The 18,322-nt window shown below is 39.4% G+C and overlaps 1 protein-coding gene across 2 annotated transcripts in view; it reads right to left on the bottom strand.

Moving 5' to 3' along the window:
* GABRA6 (gamma-aminobutyric acid type A receptor subunit alpha6) overlaps positions 1-14,609 on the bottom strand; it is a 29,667-nt gene extending 15,058 nt beyond the window's left edge. For both annotated transcript variants that reach the window (XM_074962112.1, XM_074962111.1), the window contains exons 1-8: positions 14,381-14,609; positions 14,046-14,164; positions 13,437-13,504; positions 11,763-11,983; positions 11,593-11,675; positions 10,261-10,404; positions 9,663-9,815; positions 4,676-4,935 (exon numbers count right to left, since the gene is read on the bottom strand). In XM_074962112.1, the coding sequence (XP_074818213.1) occupies positions 4,676-4,935; positions 9,663-9,815; positions 10,261-10,404; positions 11,593-11,675; positions 11,763-11,983; positions 13,437-13,504; positions 14,046-14,164; positions 14,381-14,418 (1,086 nt within the window). In that variant the 5' untranslated portion in view covers positions 14,419-14,609. The remainder of the gene's footprint in view (positions 1-4,675; positions 4,936-9,662; positions 9,816-10,260; positions 10,405-11,592; positions 11,676-11,762; positions 11,984-13,436; positions 13,505-14,045; positions 14,165-14,380) is intronic.
* Between the last annotated feature and the right edge of the window lie 3,713 nt (positions 14,610-18,322).

The raw sequence follows: 18,322 nt of genomic DNA, 5'->3' as shown, positions 1-18,322 counted from the left end.
TTGTATTGGGAGCACTGAATGATTCCCAGTCTAACACAGACACAAGCCTTTTATATTTTCTGCTCCTGGACTCTTCAGTAACTAGCCCAACCTTAACATTCTCCATCAGCTTTCACTATCTAAGGAGTAAGTTCAATGAAGACAGAAGGCAGATAGCACTCTTCCTTCTGACACAAACACTGCTCACTACATTTCTCCTGAAACTCCCAACTGATAAAACTAAACCCCTGGCAATCTCCAAAAAACAAAAGAAAACCCACCATTATAGTGGAAGAAAGGTTTTTTTACTTTGAGGGAGAAATAATAGACCAGAACAAAAAAGGAGACAAGAAGATCTGAGGGCATAAGAAAACGTGAAGATTTTTAATTAAGGGGTTTCTTTTAATCACATGAACTTGGTGGCTACTTAGGAAGGTGGGGGTTTAGAGAAAAAATTTCCTCTTTAAAACATTGTTGAGGAAGAATAGCACAGGGCCTGGTTAAAAAAAATTCTGAGACACACAGAGGACATCTTAGAAAAGACTGAAAGTCCTGCAACAATATTATACAAGGATCTAGAACAAGAAGAAATAGACTTTGCAGAAATCAGAGAGAAAAGGAACTGTAAAAGAAAGCAATGATATGACTTAGAATCAGATAAGGAGTAAGGAACCAAAGCATAAGAACTAAATAAAAAACAGAAGGGGCAGGATTCTAGAAAGAAAAGGAAAAAGAGACAAGACAAATAGGAGAGTGATATAGCAGTAGTATACAAAACACAGACACACCCTCCTTAATGACATTCTAGATCCTATTAACTCCCCTTGAGCCAGGGCTGCCTTCTTATAAGAATTTTTTCCCAGCATGCCTTTATAGGGGTCAGCTCTTTAAATCTGACAAGAGTCAAGCAGCTGCAGTCCTAAACAAGCCACTTTTGCAACTGCTTGTTACATCTCCTTCTTCTAGTTCATAAGAACTCTTGATTCTTGTTGTGGTTTCCCTTGGTTTTCCCTTTCCTGTTCCTGAGGAGATGGGTACATCCTTATGCCAAACAAGCAGGGTGGAACTGGAACAATATTCTACAGCTATGAAAAGTGACTGCTGACTCTCTAAAGATACAAACTCTGGATTTCGGCTTGGGGAGAAGGTCTATGCACTGCTCTTTGCAACCTTTTAAAATTTGGAGACTTTTGAATAGGGCTTATATTGTTTGCTTGGTTGGTTTTTGCTTCTTTCCTAGTTCTAGATGCCATGTATTACTTGTAAATAGCTCTGTTAAGGAAAATATTTGTAGACTGTGTTTCTTGGGTATTTTACTACTCACTTGCTGACTTTTATTGCTAAAACGGTGAAAAAAGAGGAACGTATTGATTGTACTTACTTCTACACTTGTTTGTGATTTGTGAGAGTTTCAAACTTCTTTGTTTGCTTTATTGATTCCTTCAAGGTCAGACTTTTAGCCTGTGTTCACACTGGGCTGCAGTGGTATGGAGAATATGTAAATCTCTTCAGCAGCTGTAGGAGCCACCAGGCTTTCTAGAATCAAGCCCTGGTGTGACTGGGAAAGCAGCTATGGGGAGCCATGTCCTCAGCAGCCGGGCTCTCACTGCCTTTGCTTTGTAGCATCTGTTGCAGAGTCACCCCACAGCAGACTATGCAGAGGAGGGCAAACTGAAAAAAGTCACTTGCTGTAATCGCTTCAGTGTGAAGATAAATTGGCCGAATATGGGCCCTGTTTTGGGGAAGCTGAAACACCTCCGTGATCTGCACTAGAGCTCAAAAATAGGGTAGTTCCTCTGTGAAAGGCAATGGCTCTGTAGCTCCTCTCCCTTATATAGATTTTGCACCATTCTAACTTCACTATAAGAGAGAGCAGAATCACACCCAAAACCCTGGATTGTACATTTCTGAAACCCAAGATAAGGACTTTGAGAACTGATGAAGAGGCTGAGAATAATGAAAGTGCTGACTGGATTTTGGTATTTGATTGAACAATTGCAACATGAATGTAATGTTCTTTTCACTAGAGACTCTTGAGTTAAAAATGGAAGAGTTCTGCTAAACTCTCTGTTCTGTGGGAGCTGAGGACACTCAGCACCTTGGAGGATCAGGCTCATGATGCCTTTGGCAACCAGTGCTGTGGGTGGGCCTCCTCACTGCTACTTCTGGGAACAGCAAATAGGAACTCCATTGGGCAAGTTTTCCTGCCAGGCCTCCTTGAGCCACATTGTCTTACTCAGGTTCCACTGTATGTATCGGTGTCTTAAAAAAAAAAATGAGGCAAATGTTTGTCTACCTATGAAGAGGAGTTGGATCTTCTAATATAATTTTTTTCTTCTGGGATCTCAGAATTTTAATCATTGCAGTACTTACGTAAGTGTTTTACTGGATATAATTTGATGTCTCTGCCTAATGTGTTTGGACTCTAAATTGTGTAAAATTACATTTTTGTCTTCTCCAAGAACACAGGACTTTATGGACCATTATCACATTGTTCTTTTCTCCTCCTTCTGTCCTTTCTGAATTAATTTCATTGTTTATCTATAATGGACCCTCTACAGATCATATTATATTTTCTTTAGTATTCTATATATTTGGGTCTTTAAATGGAACAAATGATGAAGAGCATTGATTCATTATTCAGGGATTCAGACCCGAAATATCTTTCCAGTTTAGGGTTCTTATTCTAATATAGTGATGTGCTTTCTGTTAATATTTTCTTTTACTGTGTCATGCAAGGTGATCTATTTAACTTAGTATTTTGATATTTGCCTGAGTGATTTCCTGTGAAAAAGCTATATTTGAAAAAAAAGAGGACTAGGGATCTTTTAAAGTGCTCCGAGTCTTTAGATCTGTAGCATTTTCCTTTGTAGCATTAATTTGCTGTTACAATATACAGCCCATAGGGTATGTAATGTCCTCAGTCAAATGATAATATTTCAGTCATAACAACTGAGCCTTTCTCAAATGTCATGACATTTGAAAAAAATTACTTTATCTGAACATTAACAAATATATTATCTGTTTTTATTGCAAGTTTTGATGAGGCAACTTATTATTAAGGGTTCCTTAGAATAATAAAAATGTAAATATTCTACATGCACATTTAGATTTACGTTATGCATATTTATTTACAAGTTTCATCAAAATTGAAAATCTACTTTTTCATTATCCATGATTGCAAACTTCTGCAAACTCTATCACACATTACTAGCTTTGCTCAAGTCAGTCTTGCTTGAGTTTTTTGCAGAGGTTCTTTAACCTCATTTTACACAATCTGGGCAGGAAAAAAGCATTCATTTTCTGAGTTGTTAATGTGTGATACGGTTTCTTTAAACTTTTCTGAAAGACAAAAGATCTTATGAGTATAATCTGCTTTTTTTTTTTGTCCATCTTTTCTGGAGTCTCATATTTTTTCCCCAATGCTAAAACAAATCTTTACTAAAATACACTGAGGGCTTGTCTAGTTAGCGTGCGGCAAGCTGCGGTATAAACTAGTGCACTGTAGACTTGCACCCCAGCTTGCCACACACTAACTGTTTTTCTAGACAAGCCCTGAGATTTATGAGCCCAGTTCTTCTGCCACTGATGTTAAGGAAAATGTTGCTTTTTATTTCAATGGGGAACAGTAACAGGCTGTACAACTACACCTTTGTTAGTAAATGGACCCTACTACTCATTAAATGGTTTTGGGTACACCTAGCTTGTTACAGTTTTAGCTGTTTTAAAACACATTTAAATAGAAATGTTTTAGCTAGGGACTCTGAGATGTGAAATGGAGAAGAAGAATGGCTTTGTGGTTAAGGCAGTGGACTGGTATTCAAGAGAACTGGGTTCAGTTGTGCTACCCACTTTCTGGATTACCCTGGGCAAGTCCCTTAATCATTATGTGCCTCAGTTCCCTATCTGTAAATGGAGATGATGATAACACAGTATTAACTTACCTTGCATTAGTGTTGTGCATATAAATAAACTGAAGTTGGTGATAATGGGGGCCATATCATCACTTAGGGAGACTTGGTAGTGAAAATATTTAAAACCGATCTTCAACCATTTAACATATCTTGCTTTTGATAAGAGAAAGCATTTCTGTCTATCACATGTGCTGAATATTTACCCCTCTTCCTTTAAAACTGTATCTCTGTGTCTTTCTCAAAGCTTCCACCAACACAGCTCTTTATTCGAGTAACAGATGCCAAGTTTATGTAAAAGCTAATTCCCCTTCCCCCAGTTGACCCACTTATGGTATGTATATTACAGTGATCCAATAACCATCCAGCCAATGCATGCTCTCACTCTTTTTTGAACAGTGCCCTACAAATTCTGCAATCTTACTATGATGTAGTCCACATACAAGGGATTATTTCCGTGAATCACAGTATTTATAGCATTGCTTAAAGAAAGTATTTGTGTGTCACATTTGTCTAATGTTGTTTTTTCTTTAATTATTTTGCTTTATACAAATCAGAATGACCGAAGAAGAAGATCTCCACTTTATACAAACAACTGAAAATGAACTACTTTCACCGTCTGATGTTAGAGCAATAACTTCCTTGACATTTGCATGGATGTGACTCAGTTATGTAATCTGTTCCAGACTAAGATCACTTTAACATTGTTCAATTGTTTTGCGGTCACTACTTCGGCTGTCTCCTCCTATATGACGCTTATTATTATTAGAAAAATGAGCAATTACCGAGACCGTCTCGTCCTCTGCTGGTACAGTTGCTGCGGCTAGTGCTGCTGTTAGTGCTGCTGCCCGGGCTGCCTTCCTCATTGCTCTCTGAGTCTGCAGGTTGGTAAAGTAGTTGACAGCTGCAAACTCGATAAGTGCAGAGAAGACAAAGGCAAAGCACACAGCTATGAACCAATCCATGGCAGTAGCATAAGACACCTTGGGCAAAGAGTGGCGGGCACTGATGCTTAAAGTGGTCATTGTTAGAACTGTTGTAATCCCTTTAAAATAACAGAATGAAAATCAAGGTATTAGGATTTTGCTTATATCCATATTGCTTACTCTGTAGATTACACTTCCTATTGTTTCATTACTGTGCTCCCTCTCAGCTGATTAACAGATTGCAAAGTACTCCTTGTGCTTCAAATAGTTCATATTTGTATATCTAATCATAGTGAATAAGCCACCCTAGACTGTATGCCTTATTTTAAAATGGTACACAAATGTAAAGTTTAGATACCCAGCTACTGAGTAGGGATTCTTTCTAGAATGATGCTAAAACATGGACATAACAACATGCCTGGAAGCACCACTTTCTAGAGAAGGTATTTGCAGGAATGACATGAGGACCACACATGGCAATTCCCATATAAGAAGGGAAGTGCTCAGATTTCAAAAACCTATTTTACCTATAGGTTAGTGAGCACCATCTATTGCTGTAATCCAGGTTAAAATACTATAATTTAGTGACATGTAATTTCAGCATCCTTCTCTCCCCCCCCCCCCCCAACCACCTTTGAGGTTACATTAGATGGACATAAGATGTCATACAGAATTCATGGGAATTCTGCATGAAGACCAGTGGCATGCTAGAGCCCTGAGAACTTTTAGATAAGAACAGGACGTGTCTGAGGAATAGTCCCATATGCAGCATTTTTATTTCTTTGTGGAAAAAAATGACTGCCTAATTTGATCAAAGTGTTTGTAAGATTCACTAAGATATTTCATACATTTATGAGGACCCCCAGTTTGCATATTCCTAGAGACAGGTAGGTGTGGAAAACACCATAACGTTTAAGGTCCACATTTGTTCCAACAGAACAAGTCTGAACCTCTGTCTCTTGACACACATTATGTTTTTCATGTTTTATGGCATACATATGCCTGATTAACCTTCTACTCATTCTTCCTATTTGAAGTGAGAATAGGGTTGATCACTCACATATTCCCCACAGATGCCTGATAGAACAAAGAGATCTCATGGCATGCAAGTTTCCAAAATCAATGTTCACTCTTTACTGTGGCAGGTGGGTCTGGGGATAGCATATATTGAAGTAAATAGATTGCAGAACACTGCTTCTCTCCTCCCAGTGGTCAGGAAAGGGTGGGTGGGAAGGTAGAAAATGTTATGGTACGTTGTATTGATCATCAGTATGCTATGAATGATGCTGAGCAATGAGAATGCAGTGTCATCACATACTGATGTAACATCTCACTGCAGCTTCTGGACTATGTGAGTTGATTATTTTAGGTTCTCTCTGCAACTCTCTCTCAAGCTGCAGCTTGTCAACTATCTGCAGTTGAGTACCACTGTTCCAATGTCATAACCTAACACGTTTTTAATAAAAGCAAGTAGAAGATTTAAAAAAAAAACAGTATCTCCCATCCCCCAAATCTGGCAGACATTTTTATAACAGGAGTATACATAAGCCTGAGGTATAGTTCAATGCCAAAAGTCCATGTCTCACATATGCACACAAGTGAACTTTTCAAGATTACGTGTGCTGAGATTAGAACATGGTCATGTGCTATTTAGCAATATTTAGTAATGTAATGATTCAGTGTCTGTATAAATACTTACAACTACTGGAATTTAGATATTAGGAATCTGAAAGATTCCTATCAGTGAGGGCTGAATGATTTTAGAAGGTGGTTTTCTTGAAATGCTCTGGATTGACAAAATTTGCTTTATCTAGCAGAATGCTAAAATACAGTTGAAAAAAACTGTACAATTGATATTTGCTTATTTTTGGCTGTAATTTTGAATATTTCTCAGTAAGTTTTAAGAGAGATTGGTTAACATAACTATGTAAAATTCATTTTATTTCACTACTTGCACAATATAATTTTGCTTTAAGAATCTTTCCACATCTGAGATTTTAATGAATATGCTAGATCAACAGTCAAATATTGGCTACCAGTGTGATACAAAAACAAGAGAAAGGTGATCATATCTATCTGTGCATAAAATTTTCTATCCTGAACCTATTAGCTAAAATTCATATAGAGGGGACTCTTTGTGAGGACTCTTGAGACAGACATGGCATCTGGATGAAGTGGTGACACCAGGAACAGAGTGGGTGTGAGCTAAAGGATAACTTAGAAATACCCATGTTCTTTATTCCAGTCCAGGGCAGGAGTAACACATATATTGGGAATGCATGGCCCTTTTTGAGTACATAGCAGTACAAAGGAGTACTACTGTACCTGAGATGGTTCTGCCTACCACACTGTTTCTTTCAGAGGGTTCTAGCAAGCAGATCTTTATGACCCCTGCTGCTTCTTCATCTTGGGCTCACAGCATTCCTTATATTTGTAGACTGTAATCTTGCACCCCTTTTTGAGGGATTCAATCTGCTTACAATGTTGTCCCATTTATATAATATTGGAACTGGTTTTAGAAAACTAGCTTTAATCTCCCATCATTAATTTCTCCTTTCCCCCTCTTTAAACCTTTAATTTGGGGAAATTCAGATGACTTTTCTAGTCAAATTCACTTAGATACTAATTATAACATCAGCATTTTCCAATGTTATACATAATGAGATGTCAGACCTTCCATTTTAAACCTCTGATTTGTCACTGGGCCTGAAAATTTGCTCTAGGTAGTAAGGAACGGACCCCACAATCATTTTGCAGGTGAAACTCTCTGGAGTCAAGGCAGTTTTGTCTGAATAAAGACTGCAGATTCAGACTGTAATGGGGATAAATCCTTCAGTCCTTACTCTGGTGAAACTTTCAGTATAGTCATTGGACTGAATGCCCTGAATAAGGAGTGATGGACTTGGTGGTTTTTTTTATACAAAGTGTCAGTCTTGGTATTACTAATTTTCAGCAAAACTGGCAATGGCATTTTCATTTACTGTGTTTTCTAAGACTATTCCTCTGTTCCTAATTCTGTATTTACTCGTCAGCCTGAAATAGCTCATAAGAGCTGTCATTTCAGATGTTTGTAAATATTTTTTTTAAAAAATTAGTCTGAAGACCTATTTACCCAATAGACTGAGCAGTTCCAAATCACCCATTCAGCCTGTCAGGTGAAGAGTATACATTTCACCAAATATGCCATGATATGTTTCTGATCATCTGTAACTGTTCCATGAACAACACAGTACTGGGAGTTATTATTATGTATTATGATGTCAGATTGTCAGCCCACATTTCTTCTATACACACTGCACTTCAACAGCAATAAAGCACCCTTTATAATCTATTATATCATCTCATCCCAGTACATGATTATTCTTTACAGTTCTGTCTGAATGCTTAAGAAAATAAAAATTAATCTCCAAACTTTCAAAAGTGGCCTCTAATTTTGGGTTTCACGTTTTTGTTTTTTAGGGTGCCCAACTGCAGTTAGGATTGTAAGAATGAACAAGCACGCACAACTCTATTTCAAGTCAATGAAAGTTGTGTGCGCTTGGCACTTCTAAAAATTGGGCCCAAGGTGTCCATTGGCTCTAACATGCACATAAGTAGCTGTACGTGTATTCATAGTTCCATTGCAGTTAAGTGAGACCCATAAAAAACAATCCTCCTCTCCCCTGAAGCTGGGCAACCAAAATTTTTGAAAATATGACCCTAGATCCTGCAGTCTTAGTATAAAAGGCAAATACAGGAGTTTGGTCTATACAAAGACTACAGGACTGGGCTCCATGGAACTTACAATAGTATACCTAGAGCTGGTTGAAAAATGATATGGGGAAAAACGCATTAAAATTTACAATTTTTCTCCATTTTTCACTGTAAATATTTTTGATGAGAATTTTTTGTCCAGCTCTAAGTATACTCCAGTCCTTCTCAACCATTTGGTTGGTAGAAGTTTTGTCTTTGATGTTGATGGGCATAGTACGGGTCCAAAATTAAGAATGAAGTAAACAGAAGAGTCTAAGTTACAAAAGCCAATATATATAAATGAGACATGAGAATCCAAAATATACAACTTGATAGTCCACCCATTAACCCAAGTCATTGGAGAGAAGGAGGCCCAGTGTCATGAGAGACAGGCAGAGAAGAGAGCTTGTGATGGGGTTTCTGTTTGCATTTTGTCACTCTTTTAACATAACTTTTCATAGACTTCTCCAATTTAACACTATACATTTACTTTTCATTAATTTTATAGGTAAACCTTTCTTTGAATCTAAGTATTGGTTTTAACAGAACACAAATCAAGGGAAAACTTCTTTTCTCAAATCTGAATGGTGGATCTTAACTCTGAAATTCTCCGTGCACATATGCCTGGAATGTCTATGGACATTACACAGCAGAAATAGTCAAAACTGACGATGTAAATTTTCTGAGAACAGAATTATGTTCCCAGTAGGATTTTTTTAACATTATTGATTTGGTTTCAATATAATTATTTATTTTTGTTCCCTGGGATCCATTAGCTTTTTCTTTCTCTACTTAAAAACAAATTCCCATCACACTACAGTAGCTGTTCAATACTGTGGATTCAATACAACGAATTAATTTCATGGTAAAAACATTAATACCAGCCACAGTTCTTGCTGGAACAGATTCTTTGTTGATCCAAAATACAACTTGAGACAGGACTACAGTCATGGTGCATGGAATATATATCTGAATGAGATAGTAGCCTATTTTTCTTTGCAGATGAAAATAGAGCAGCTGAAGTGAATATTCACCTGCAACAAACAAGCAATGAAAGGCGATGAATAAATGGAATGATGACATGAGCTGTTGCAGAGACTTTAACAAAGCATACCAAAAACTGTTCTAGCTGGAACAGACTCCTTATTAATCCAGAAAGACACCTGAGAAAGAATGACTGTCATAATGCAGGGAGTATAAATCTGTATCATGAAGTAGCCCATCTTCCTTTGCAAGTGGAAATAAACTGTCATTATTACGTATTCACCTGTTAGGAGACAAGTATGTCAGCATTATTTTGGCAATATATGAAAGAACGTTACTGGAGTAAAGCTTGGAATGTCTTAAATTAATATGCTGTGTTTTGAGGAAAGCAGTGGCGAATAATGGGCCTCCTACTATACGGTAAAGTTTAGCTGATCAATAGAAGCTAAAGTGAATCAACTGAGATAAAGGGAAAAGGTGAATCAGTTATTACTTTGATATGTTATTCTGCTACTGAAAAAGCAGCATTCCTGGAAGTTGCATTAAACTTTGCCCACCCATGAGCAATATGTTGAAAATCAGTCTTTTGCAGGAAACAAACGAAACTTTTCAGCAATTTTAGTTAGGGGGAGAAGAGTAAACACTTAAGAGATAAAAACGAGAGCAATTTAGTTGGTTTCCAATGAGTCTTTTATAATGTGTCAATTCTACATGAGGCTATGTCTTACCTGTGTTAGATTTAATTGTTTCACTAGACACTGTTTGTCCTATAAGATCATACTGGAGGAGACTGGAAGACTCTTGTGGTACTTCTACAGAATATAGAGGTCCTTTTTTCCATGTGTAAATGATTTCACTTTTTGGATAGGCATCTGGGGTATCATGGAGGAAAGAATCGATAGTATTAATTGTATTACAGTAGTGCCTAATGGCCAAAATAAATACGATGGCCCCACTATGGTAGGTGTTGTACAAACAAGGAGACTTGGTCCCTACCATTACAAGCTCTTTCTAATCTAATTAAAATTCAATTCTAATTAAGATTGAACTCCTGAGCATAACAAACAGGACGGGGGAGAGGAAGGATGAGGGTAAATAACTTCTCCTTCTCAACCTTCCTCTTCCACCCTGGCTCCCATGTAGCTAGCATCTACACAGGACCCTTTTCTCCCATTTAGCAACATAAGAAGGGTAGACGGTAGTCATGCCCTGGTTGAGAACCCATAACATAGACTAAGAACATGCCTCAGCTTGAGGGTTTTGAATTATGTTAAGGTTCTTTTTTATTCTAATTTTAAAATTCCCTATCAAATCATAATGCGTTGTGCTCCCTTAATATTTGTCTTGTTTCCCTCAATAAATAAAAGGTGACTCTGTACCCATGGCCTTTGTATTTGTTTTCCCCCTTTTCTATATAGACTACAACCACCACCCATCTACCTACCATTAAAGGGCCTTATTAATAAACATAAGCTATCACTATGGCTCCCTGGAATGATGGTTCCCCCTTTCTCTGCATAAGCCCCCTCTTGATGTGTATCTGCCACATGTGGTTCTCTGAGACTGTCAGGGCCCTGAGAGTTATCCCACTTACTCCGCTATTGCCCACAGTGGAGGGGTGGTTCCCTCCAGCTGAGGGCAGAAAGTCTGTTGATTGCAAGTGGTCATTTCAGCATATTTCTTCATTCAAAATATACCAGTTTCTTTAATAGGTGAGGGCATGTAATGATAATCTTTCTTCACTGCTAAAACAATAGATTTGTTTAAAAGGTACCAGTATAGACTTGGCTGTGTCAGAATAACAAAAAACAATACAATTTATAGCCATGAGCTTACAATGAGATCCACTAGCCTGGATTCCTCTGACTATGCAAAGCCCTGGTCCTAGTGGTATGCATGAGCAGATTCTGATGTGGAATATGGGCCTATAGTTAGTTAACTCCCATTAAGGACTGCCCTAAGACCCCATTTTCAAGTTCTTAAAGTCACTAACGTGCCCTACATCCTGTTGTTCAAATATGAATAAATATTAAAAAATCTGAAACTTTTACAAAACTTACAGCTCCCAAACTTCAATGGACAAGCATGCCCATCCATAGGGAAGTTTACCAGCCGCATGGGACAATCAGCATTAATGGTCAGTCTAAAATACATTAAAATAAATTGTACTCAGTCCCTTCATTAGCTGAAGAAAACAAGTTGAATGGGAAACAGCACAGTAGCATCTTACCTCATCGTATAAAGAATAGTTCCATTCTGCATAATTCTGAAAAGTTTGTTAGGAGTTGTCATATTATGAGCAATCGACTTTTTTCCATTTCTAAAAAAGGTGTCTGGTGTCCAGATCTTACTGACCATTAAATTGTTCAATCTAAGAATTTCAGTTGGCCCACTAAACTTCAACCTCTCATCAGTCCATGTCTGCCGAAAGAAAACATCCATTGTGTATTCCTACAGGAAAACAAATCAATCATAGGTCGTGGCCAACAGTACTGACCTACTATAACTCAGTGGAAGACAACACACATGGTAACCACATTTCATTCACCGCTGCTTAATCGTGTTAATCCTATTATCAAGTAGTTGCTAAAAAAAAAAAAAAAAAAGCCAGTCTATGAGAAAAATATCCTATTTTCTTACTATTTTAATAAAGAGCTGCAAATTAATCATTGAACAGATAATTTGATATGAATACAAAGAAAGTTCATTTTGCTCTCACAAAACATTTATGTATATAATTTATTTATATATATAATTCAAATGACTGCAATTGTAAGGAGATACAAATGTCTCATTTTATACGCTTTATAACTGCTAAAATAAACTCTCAGTACTTAGCGACAGTGAACAAAAAAGACACCCTAAATATCTCTTATGCAAATCCTTTTGCATATTTGCTACAAAAATCTTATACATATTCATTATAGTGTGATTACACAGCATGTCAAGTTACTTCATAGTACTACTGCAAATTAATGTTTGCAAAAACTTTTTTCTAATGTTCATGTCCAAACTTTTCAAGTAGGTGTGTCTAAAGTTAGTCTCCTAAATTCATATTCAAGCACCTAAATAAGTTACTCAGAAGCCCAAATAGAGACACCTAACAGTAACCACCCAAGTTAGACAATATACAGCCACTGTGACTCATAGCTGGAGAGCGAACACCATTTCTAGAATGAAAATATGCTTCATGATTATTTGGGGAGCATGGAAAATGGTTTAGTTTCGATGGTTTAAACTCTTGCTATTGGTTTCTATGCACGTTGTTGTAAACGAATAACTTTTATGGGAGTCTGCAGCTGCCTGTTTTCGGGTGCCACGCCTTATAGCTTCGACTGCTCTACTGAGAAAAGGGAAAGATTGAGCTCATCAGTCTTCCTGAATTACTCCTGTCTTTATTTTACTGTTTCCTAACACGCAGCCCTGCTGTAAAGCTATGCATTGTGGCACATATGCCTACAATCTTCTTAATGGTGCTTATGCATCTTTAACCAATCCTTCCTTTCCTTCAACGCTCAGCAAATCAACAATTGCTCTCGTTGCTTTAGCTTGGGAAACAAACTTACTTGCAACACATTCCTCTCAAATTTTCCTTGCACATGCTGCCGAAATTGCACGGCCCGTTAGGCTGACACGATTGTGGAACTAGCTATATGCAACCCAACAGTAAAATGCTCTCTGCTCGGTCCCTCAGAGACAGAGATTGTCAAGAAGATTAAACCTAGTAATCTGCTCTAATGACAGTCCACTCAGATGCCACCGTAATGAATCCTGAAAAACAAGACCAGGGCCAGGGACAAGCGAAGCTCCCGTGCTGGAAAGATCCCACGGTTTGTGTGGCGAGAATGCCAAAAAGGGAACTGTTTCTGGGGCCCGGGGGTATGCAATGTAGAATGAGTCTTACCATCTCCACGTCTGACACGGGGCCGAAGCTGGTCACATAGATATCCGTTTTGACTTCTGTAACAGCACCTAGCGGACATTCAAACAAGCTCTGAGCACTGCCAGGGTCCGACGTAAAGAGATGTATGCTATCGCCAGGACTGCACTCAACAGTCCGCGTACCTACACAGCAACTTGCCTCGGGCAGGAGCGTGGCCCCCCGGGGCACAGCAAAGCTGCTGTTCGAACTTGTTCCCGAGTACATTGCAAACCAAACGGTGTGCACGCGGGGACCGGTTTTCACGTTGACCTCCTGCTTCTGGATGTCTAAGGCTTTGTGTAAATCAAAAGCAATTGTTTCTCCTGTCAACAGCTCCATTATGAAGGGGTAATTCAGGTGCAAACTTTCGGCAAACCGCCCCATATCTGTTTGGAAGAGAGACATCTATCTGGAAGGGGGGGCTCGGGGTGGGAGGACACCTTTCACTGGTGTGACTCTCCATAGGAGAAGAGGGTAGGAATCCAGGGCATGGACCTGTTTCCCTATCTCTAAGATCGATTTACTTTTCAACAACAGATAGGACACAAGAGGAGGGGAGAGCTACAGTTAAAGATACTGGGTTTCCTCTACCTCCAAATCCAGGTCGGAGCCTGTTGTCATATCCATCCAACAAGTTATCCAGAATTCGGGTGATGTTTTCAGAGTACAGTTTCCCTTCATCAGTCTGGCTCCCCAGCGCCTTGTCTATACTGCAATTAACACACCAACAATGCCATCATCCAGCCACTCCTTCCCCTTCTGTGCAAAGTCAACGGTTGCTTTTCTTTAGCCAGGGCCGTCAGGGAAACACCAGGAAACGTACACCCCGCCACCCACCCTCTTTCCCCCACTGACTCGACCCCGGGCAGGGGAGTTGGGTTGCTTAGTCTTTGATTGTCTTTAGCATTGCTGAAGAGCTTACTCACCAGATAGCGATGCATATCCAAGAGAACAGCCAAGCCATGCTTCAGCACTGCGCTCAGGGCTCCCAGATAGCCTTCCGCCTAGTCAACTGGAGCAACTTCCAGAGCCCATCTTTTCCCCTCTCCCTGCGGGTTATGAGCTAAAAGTGCAGTTGTGCGGATGGAGTTGGTTGTTTTCTCCCTTTTGTGCGCGTGTGTGAGCGCGGTTTGATTTCCACACCGCGGTTCAGCCTCGTCTGGCTGTTTCAGTTGGGGAATTAGAGTTTGAAGGGACGGTGCACGGTCGGAGAGCAGTGACAATAATCGAATAAGGCATTAGGGGAGATTAAAAGGAAGAAATCCACTGCTAGTTTTGGCATGGAATTAGCAGGGACCCGTTAGGAAATCTGGAAAAGCGCTGGCATCTTGCTGATAGAGATTATGTTAGAAATGGCCTCAGCTTTTATTATTTTTGTGGTTCACAGAGAGATTATTATGCAGCTTCTGCATCATTAGAACTTAAAAAAAAAATCTACGATTTTCCAGTAGGCTGTTTTCTGACCTTTCCCAGCAGATTTAACTGTGACAAGGCCTTTCAACCTATCATAGGGTTTCTTGAATCCCCCATTAATATGTATATGTTCACCCTTCAAAGCTGGTTTTCTTTTTTAATACTGGTCTTTATTGGGGGGGTTGCATGGAACTATTTATACACAGACTTTAAACCGGAGCATTATGAAACATGCTACTTCTGCCAGGATTGGTGCTATCCCATTTTAAATACTAAGGTTTATGTATCATTGCTAATGTTGTAATGATAGGTATTACTGATTGGATCATTAAGGGTCCCATTCTTCAATAACTGTGTTAATATAGCCAGTTCTAAAGGAAAGTAAGATCAGGCCTATCTTTCAGTGATATTATTACTTCTTCTAAAGCCACTAACTGATATTGCTAGCATGCATGCATTTAGCTCTGTTATAAATAAAACAACTAGATGTGTTATCTCCTAATAGTAATAGGCGGGGAAAACAAGTCACTGGATCAAAGCAGACTAATTCTTTGTAACATTTTGTTGTTTAAAATACATTTCCTTCACTGAGGCTGTAAGCAAATATATTTAAGTTCTCATTGATAGGCCCAATGCAGTGTGAGTCTATGAGGCTGGTGGAGGTGAATGTTCATGTCACAGTAGAGATCTTTCTTTAATTATATGTAGTCCACCAGTTGATTTGTTTATTAGGTGTCCCCCCCCCTTGAAGTTTTGGGTTCAAAAAAAAGGGTAAAAATGCTCTAAACTATATAATTGCTAACAAAATTAATGATCTATTATCATTCAGAGACCTTTTCGCAGGAAATTTTGTGAGAATGGGACTATCTGACCTATAAACATCACAGTAAGTGTATTAAGTATTAAAGAGATTCACTGTATGGAATAGAGAAATCAGAAAATCAAAGCTACTATGCCATGGGGTTTTATTCCCTCTCAGGATCGCTAACCAGGATTCCAGGCCCACCACTTTGAAAGGTCCCCCTATTTCTCTAATACACTTGATTTCGCTGGCGTGTTCGCTACAGCTTTTATGTGCATCCACTCTAGTCAGAACATTAAAACTGCATTTAGCCTTTAAACACCACTAATACCCATTTTTAGCAAACATGCTTCCATTAGTATTAAATATGTAAACACCTCTGTCTTAACAATTTTTTTTGGCTCTGCTGTGAGACTTTGTTATAGTCACCGCAGGGCTACTTATATCCCCTGACTTACATCAGGACCACTTCCTGGAATAGTATCTTTTCACCTACTGCAGAAGGAAAGAAAGCAGTTGCTCCAAAATAAAAGCAAGAGCACCTCCGCAGATTGCTCACACCCTGAGTGTTCAAACAGAAATCATAAAACGAATTGAACCTTGAGATGATGGCTAAAGCAGAGGGCATTAATTCTCCAGAAAGGCCTTGTACATATCAACTGAAACTATATCTCACATAAAAAATAGATAAACCCAATTTGGGCTCTTTCTTTTTTTAGTTTATAAGAACAGCTACTTCAAGGCAAGGCACTTCCTGGGGATTAATAGTTCAGTGCTGCAGTGCCATTGGCTCCTCCCAGTCACTCATTAATCCCCAGAAATGCCTGCACCTTGTTCTTATTGCTTAAATAGAGCACACATTTTCTTATTAACCAAATCAAGTACTGCAATATAGAGTTCTCTTCAGTCCAGTTCAAAACAAGGCTTTTAATGCACAAAGTGGAAAGACAAGGCCACTCAGGGTGGGTCAGGACATGAGTCAGATGAAGGGGAGAATGCTTTCTCCAGAAATTGGACATGATTAGTAATCTGGCTTCTTGATCCAATCCTGCTGTGTCCATATGGCAGGAGCTGCCAGCAGGTTTCTCGATTAACTCTCCATTTTTCTGCGGGCGCCAAACTCCATTTGGTCCCCTTAAGAGACCTTCACTGCTACCGATCATGGGGACGTATACTACCTCAGTATATTTAATTCATTAACACAGTTAGACCAATGTCTTCCAGTGTGGCTGCTGACTTTGGGTGCCTCAGTTTCATATGCCTAGGGCCTGAGTTTTCAGAAGTGCTGAGCACCCATGACTGATGGAATTTGGTGGGGGCTGCAGATGCTAACTTTTGAAAATCAGGCCTAAGGCATCCCCATGTTGGTCCCCCCAAAACTGAGACACCCCAAATTGGTGCATACTTTTGGAAAATCGGTTTTAGGTATGTCCATCATATAGAAAAATTATTAGATCACTTATTTGGTCAGAAATATTTGTATGCAACATGTGAGCAAACTAAATTAATTAAAATCGTATGAGATAAATTTCACTGGGCATAATTTCACATGTCTCTCTATTTCAGGCCAGGACAGGTAAAGGCAAAGAGAAGGCTATGGACGGAGACAGAGTAGACAGTCAAAAACATCTCAGTATTTGACAGAGAGAGAATTCAAATTACACAGTGATTTTTAGCCCAAATTTGAAACTCCTCCTCACATGGACTATCCTTAATCATATGAGCCATCCCATTGACTTCGATAGTTTATTTGTGTGAGTAAGGTCTTCTCATGTGAGTAGTAGTTGCAAGACGAGGCCCTACTTTAGTAGTGCTGCCTGGAGGAGCATTTCCTCATTTTGAGTGGCATGCTAGAGGAGGAAATGCTGTTACAATCTTTAGCTCAGTGTTCAGGGCAGGGCTTGCCAGGGTTGAGCCCTGGCACCCCTAGGCTTGCCAGTTCATAGCCCCAGCACCTCTGGGCTTGCCATGTCAGTTATAAAAGTAAAAAAGCTGCTTGAGCCCTGGCACCTCTTTCATTACAAATTAAGCACTGGGTGGGGGCACTCACCCAGGATATGGGAGAGCTGGGATTGCTTACCTGATGTAGAGCTGGGGTTTGAACTCACATCTCCCATTTCTCAGAAAGTGCCCTGGGGCTGTGGGGTATTCTGGGGTGGATGTTTCTCAGTCTTGTCTGTTGACTATGTTCCACTTTGTATAAATAGTCATTGGAGCAGGGACATGAACAGGGGTTTCCCACACCCCAAGTAAGTGTTCTAACCACGAGGATACAGCATTATTCTCTGGGGCCTTCTTTGGCCTAATGACTATTTAATTAAGGGAGCCAGTGGCACCGCCTCCTCCATTTTTACAAGAAAAGGCTTATGTGCCAAACTCTAGCAAAGAGTTCCTGGCTGTGAATACCAAGCAGAGATAGGCACTTCCTTCTGACTTGGACTTAAGTGCCTAAATCCCTCTGCGGGGTGGGCCTGAGGCCTCACCCTTCTCCTCTCCTGTTGGTTAGGTCAGGCAGCTCTTTGCTCAACTTGTTGGCTTTTGCGGATCCTATTCTTAGTTGCATAACTGTCCCATGCACTCTGTAGGGAGCCTGGGCATCTGCTGTGCTGTCCACTAGGCAACAGGGCGCCTAAAGTTAGGCATTGCAACTTAG

This window comes from Natator depressus, chromosome 8 (genome assembly GCF_965152275.1).
Source record: "Natator depressus isolate rNatDep1 chromosome 8, rNatDep2.hap1, whole genome shotgun sequence".
NCBI classification, from domain to species: domain Eukaryota; kingdom Metazoa; phylum Chordata; order Testudines; family Cheloniidae; genus Natator; species Natator depressus.
This window is presented reverse-complemented; position numbering and strand designations above follow the sequence as displayed.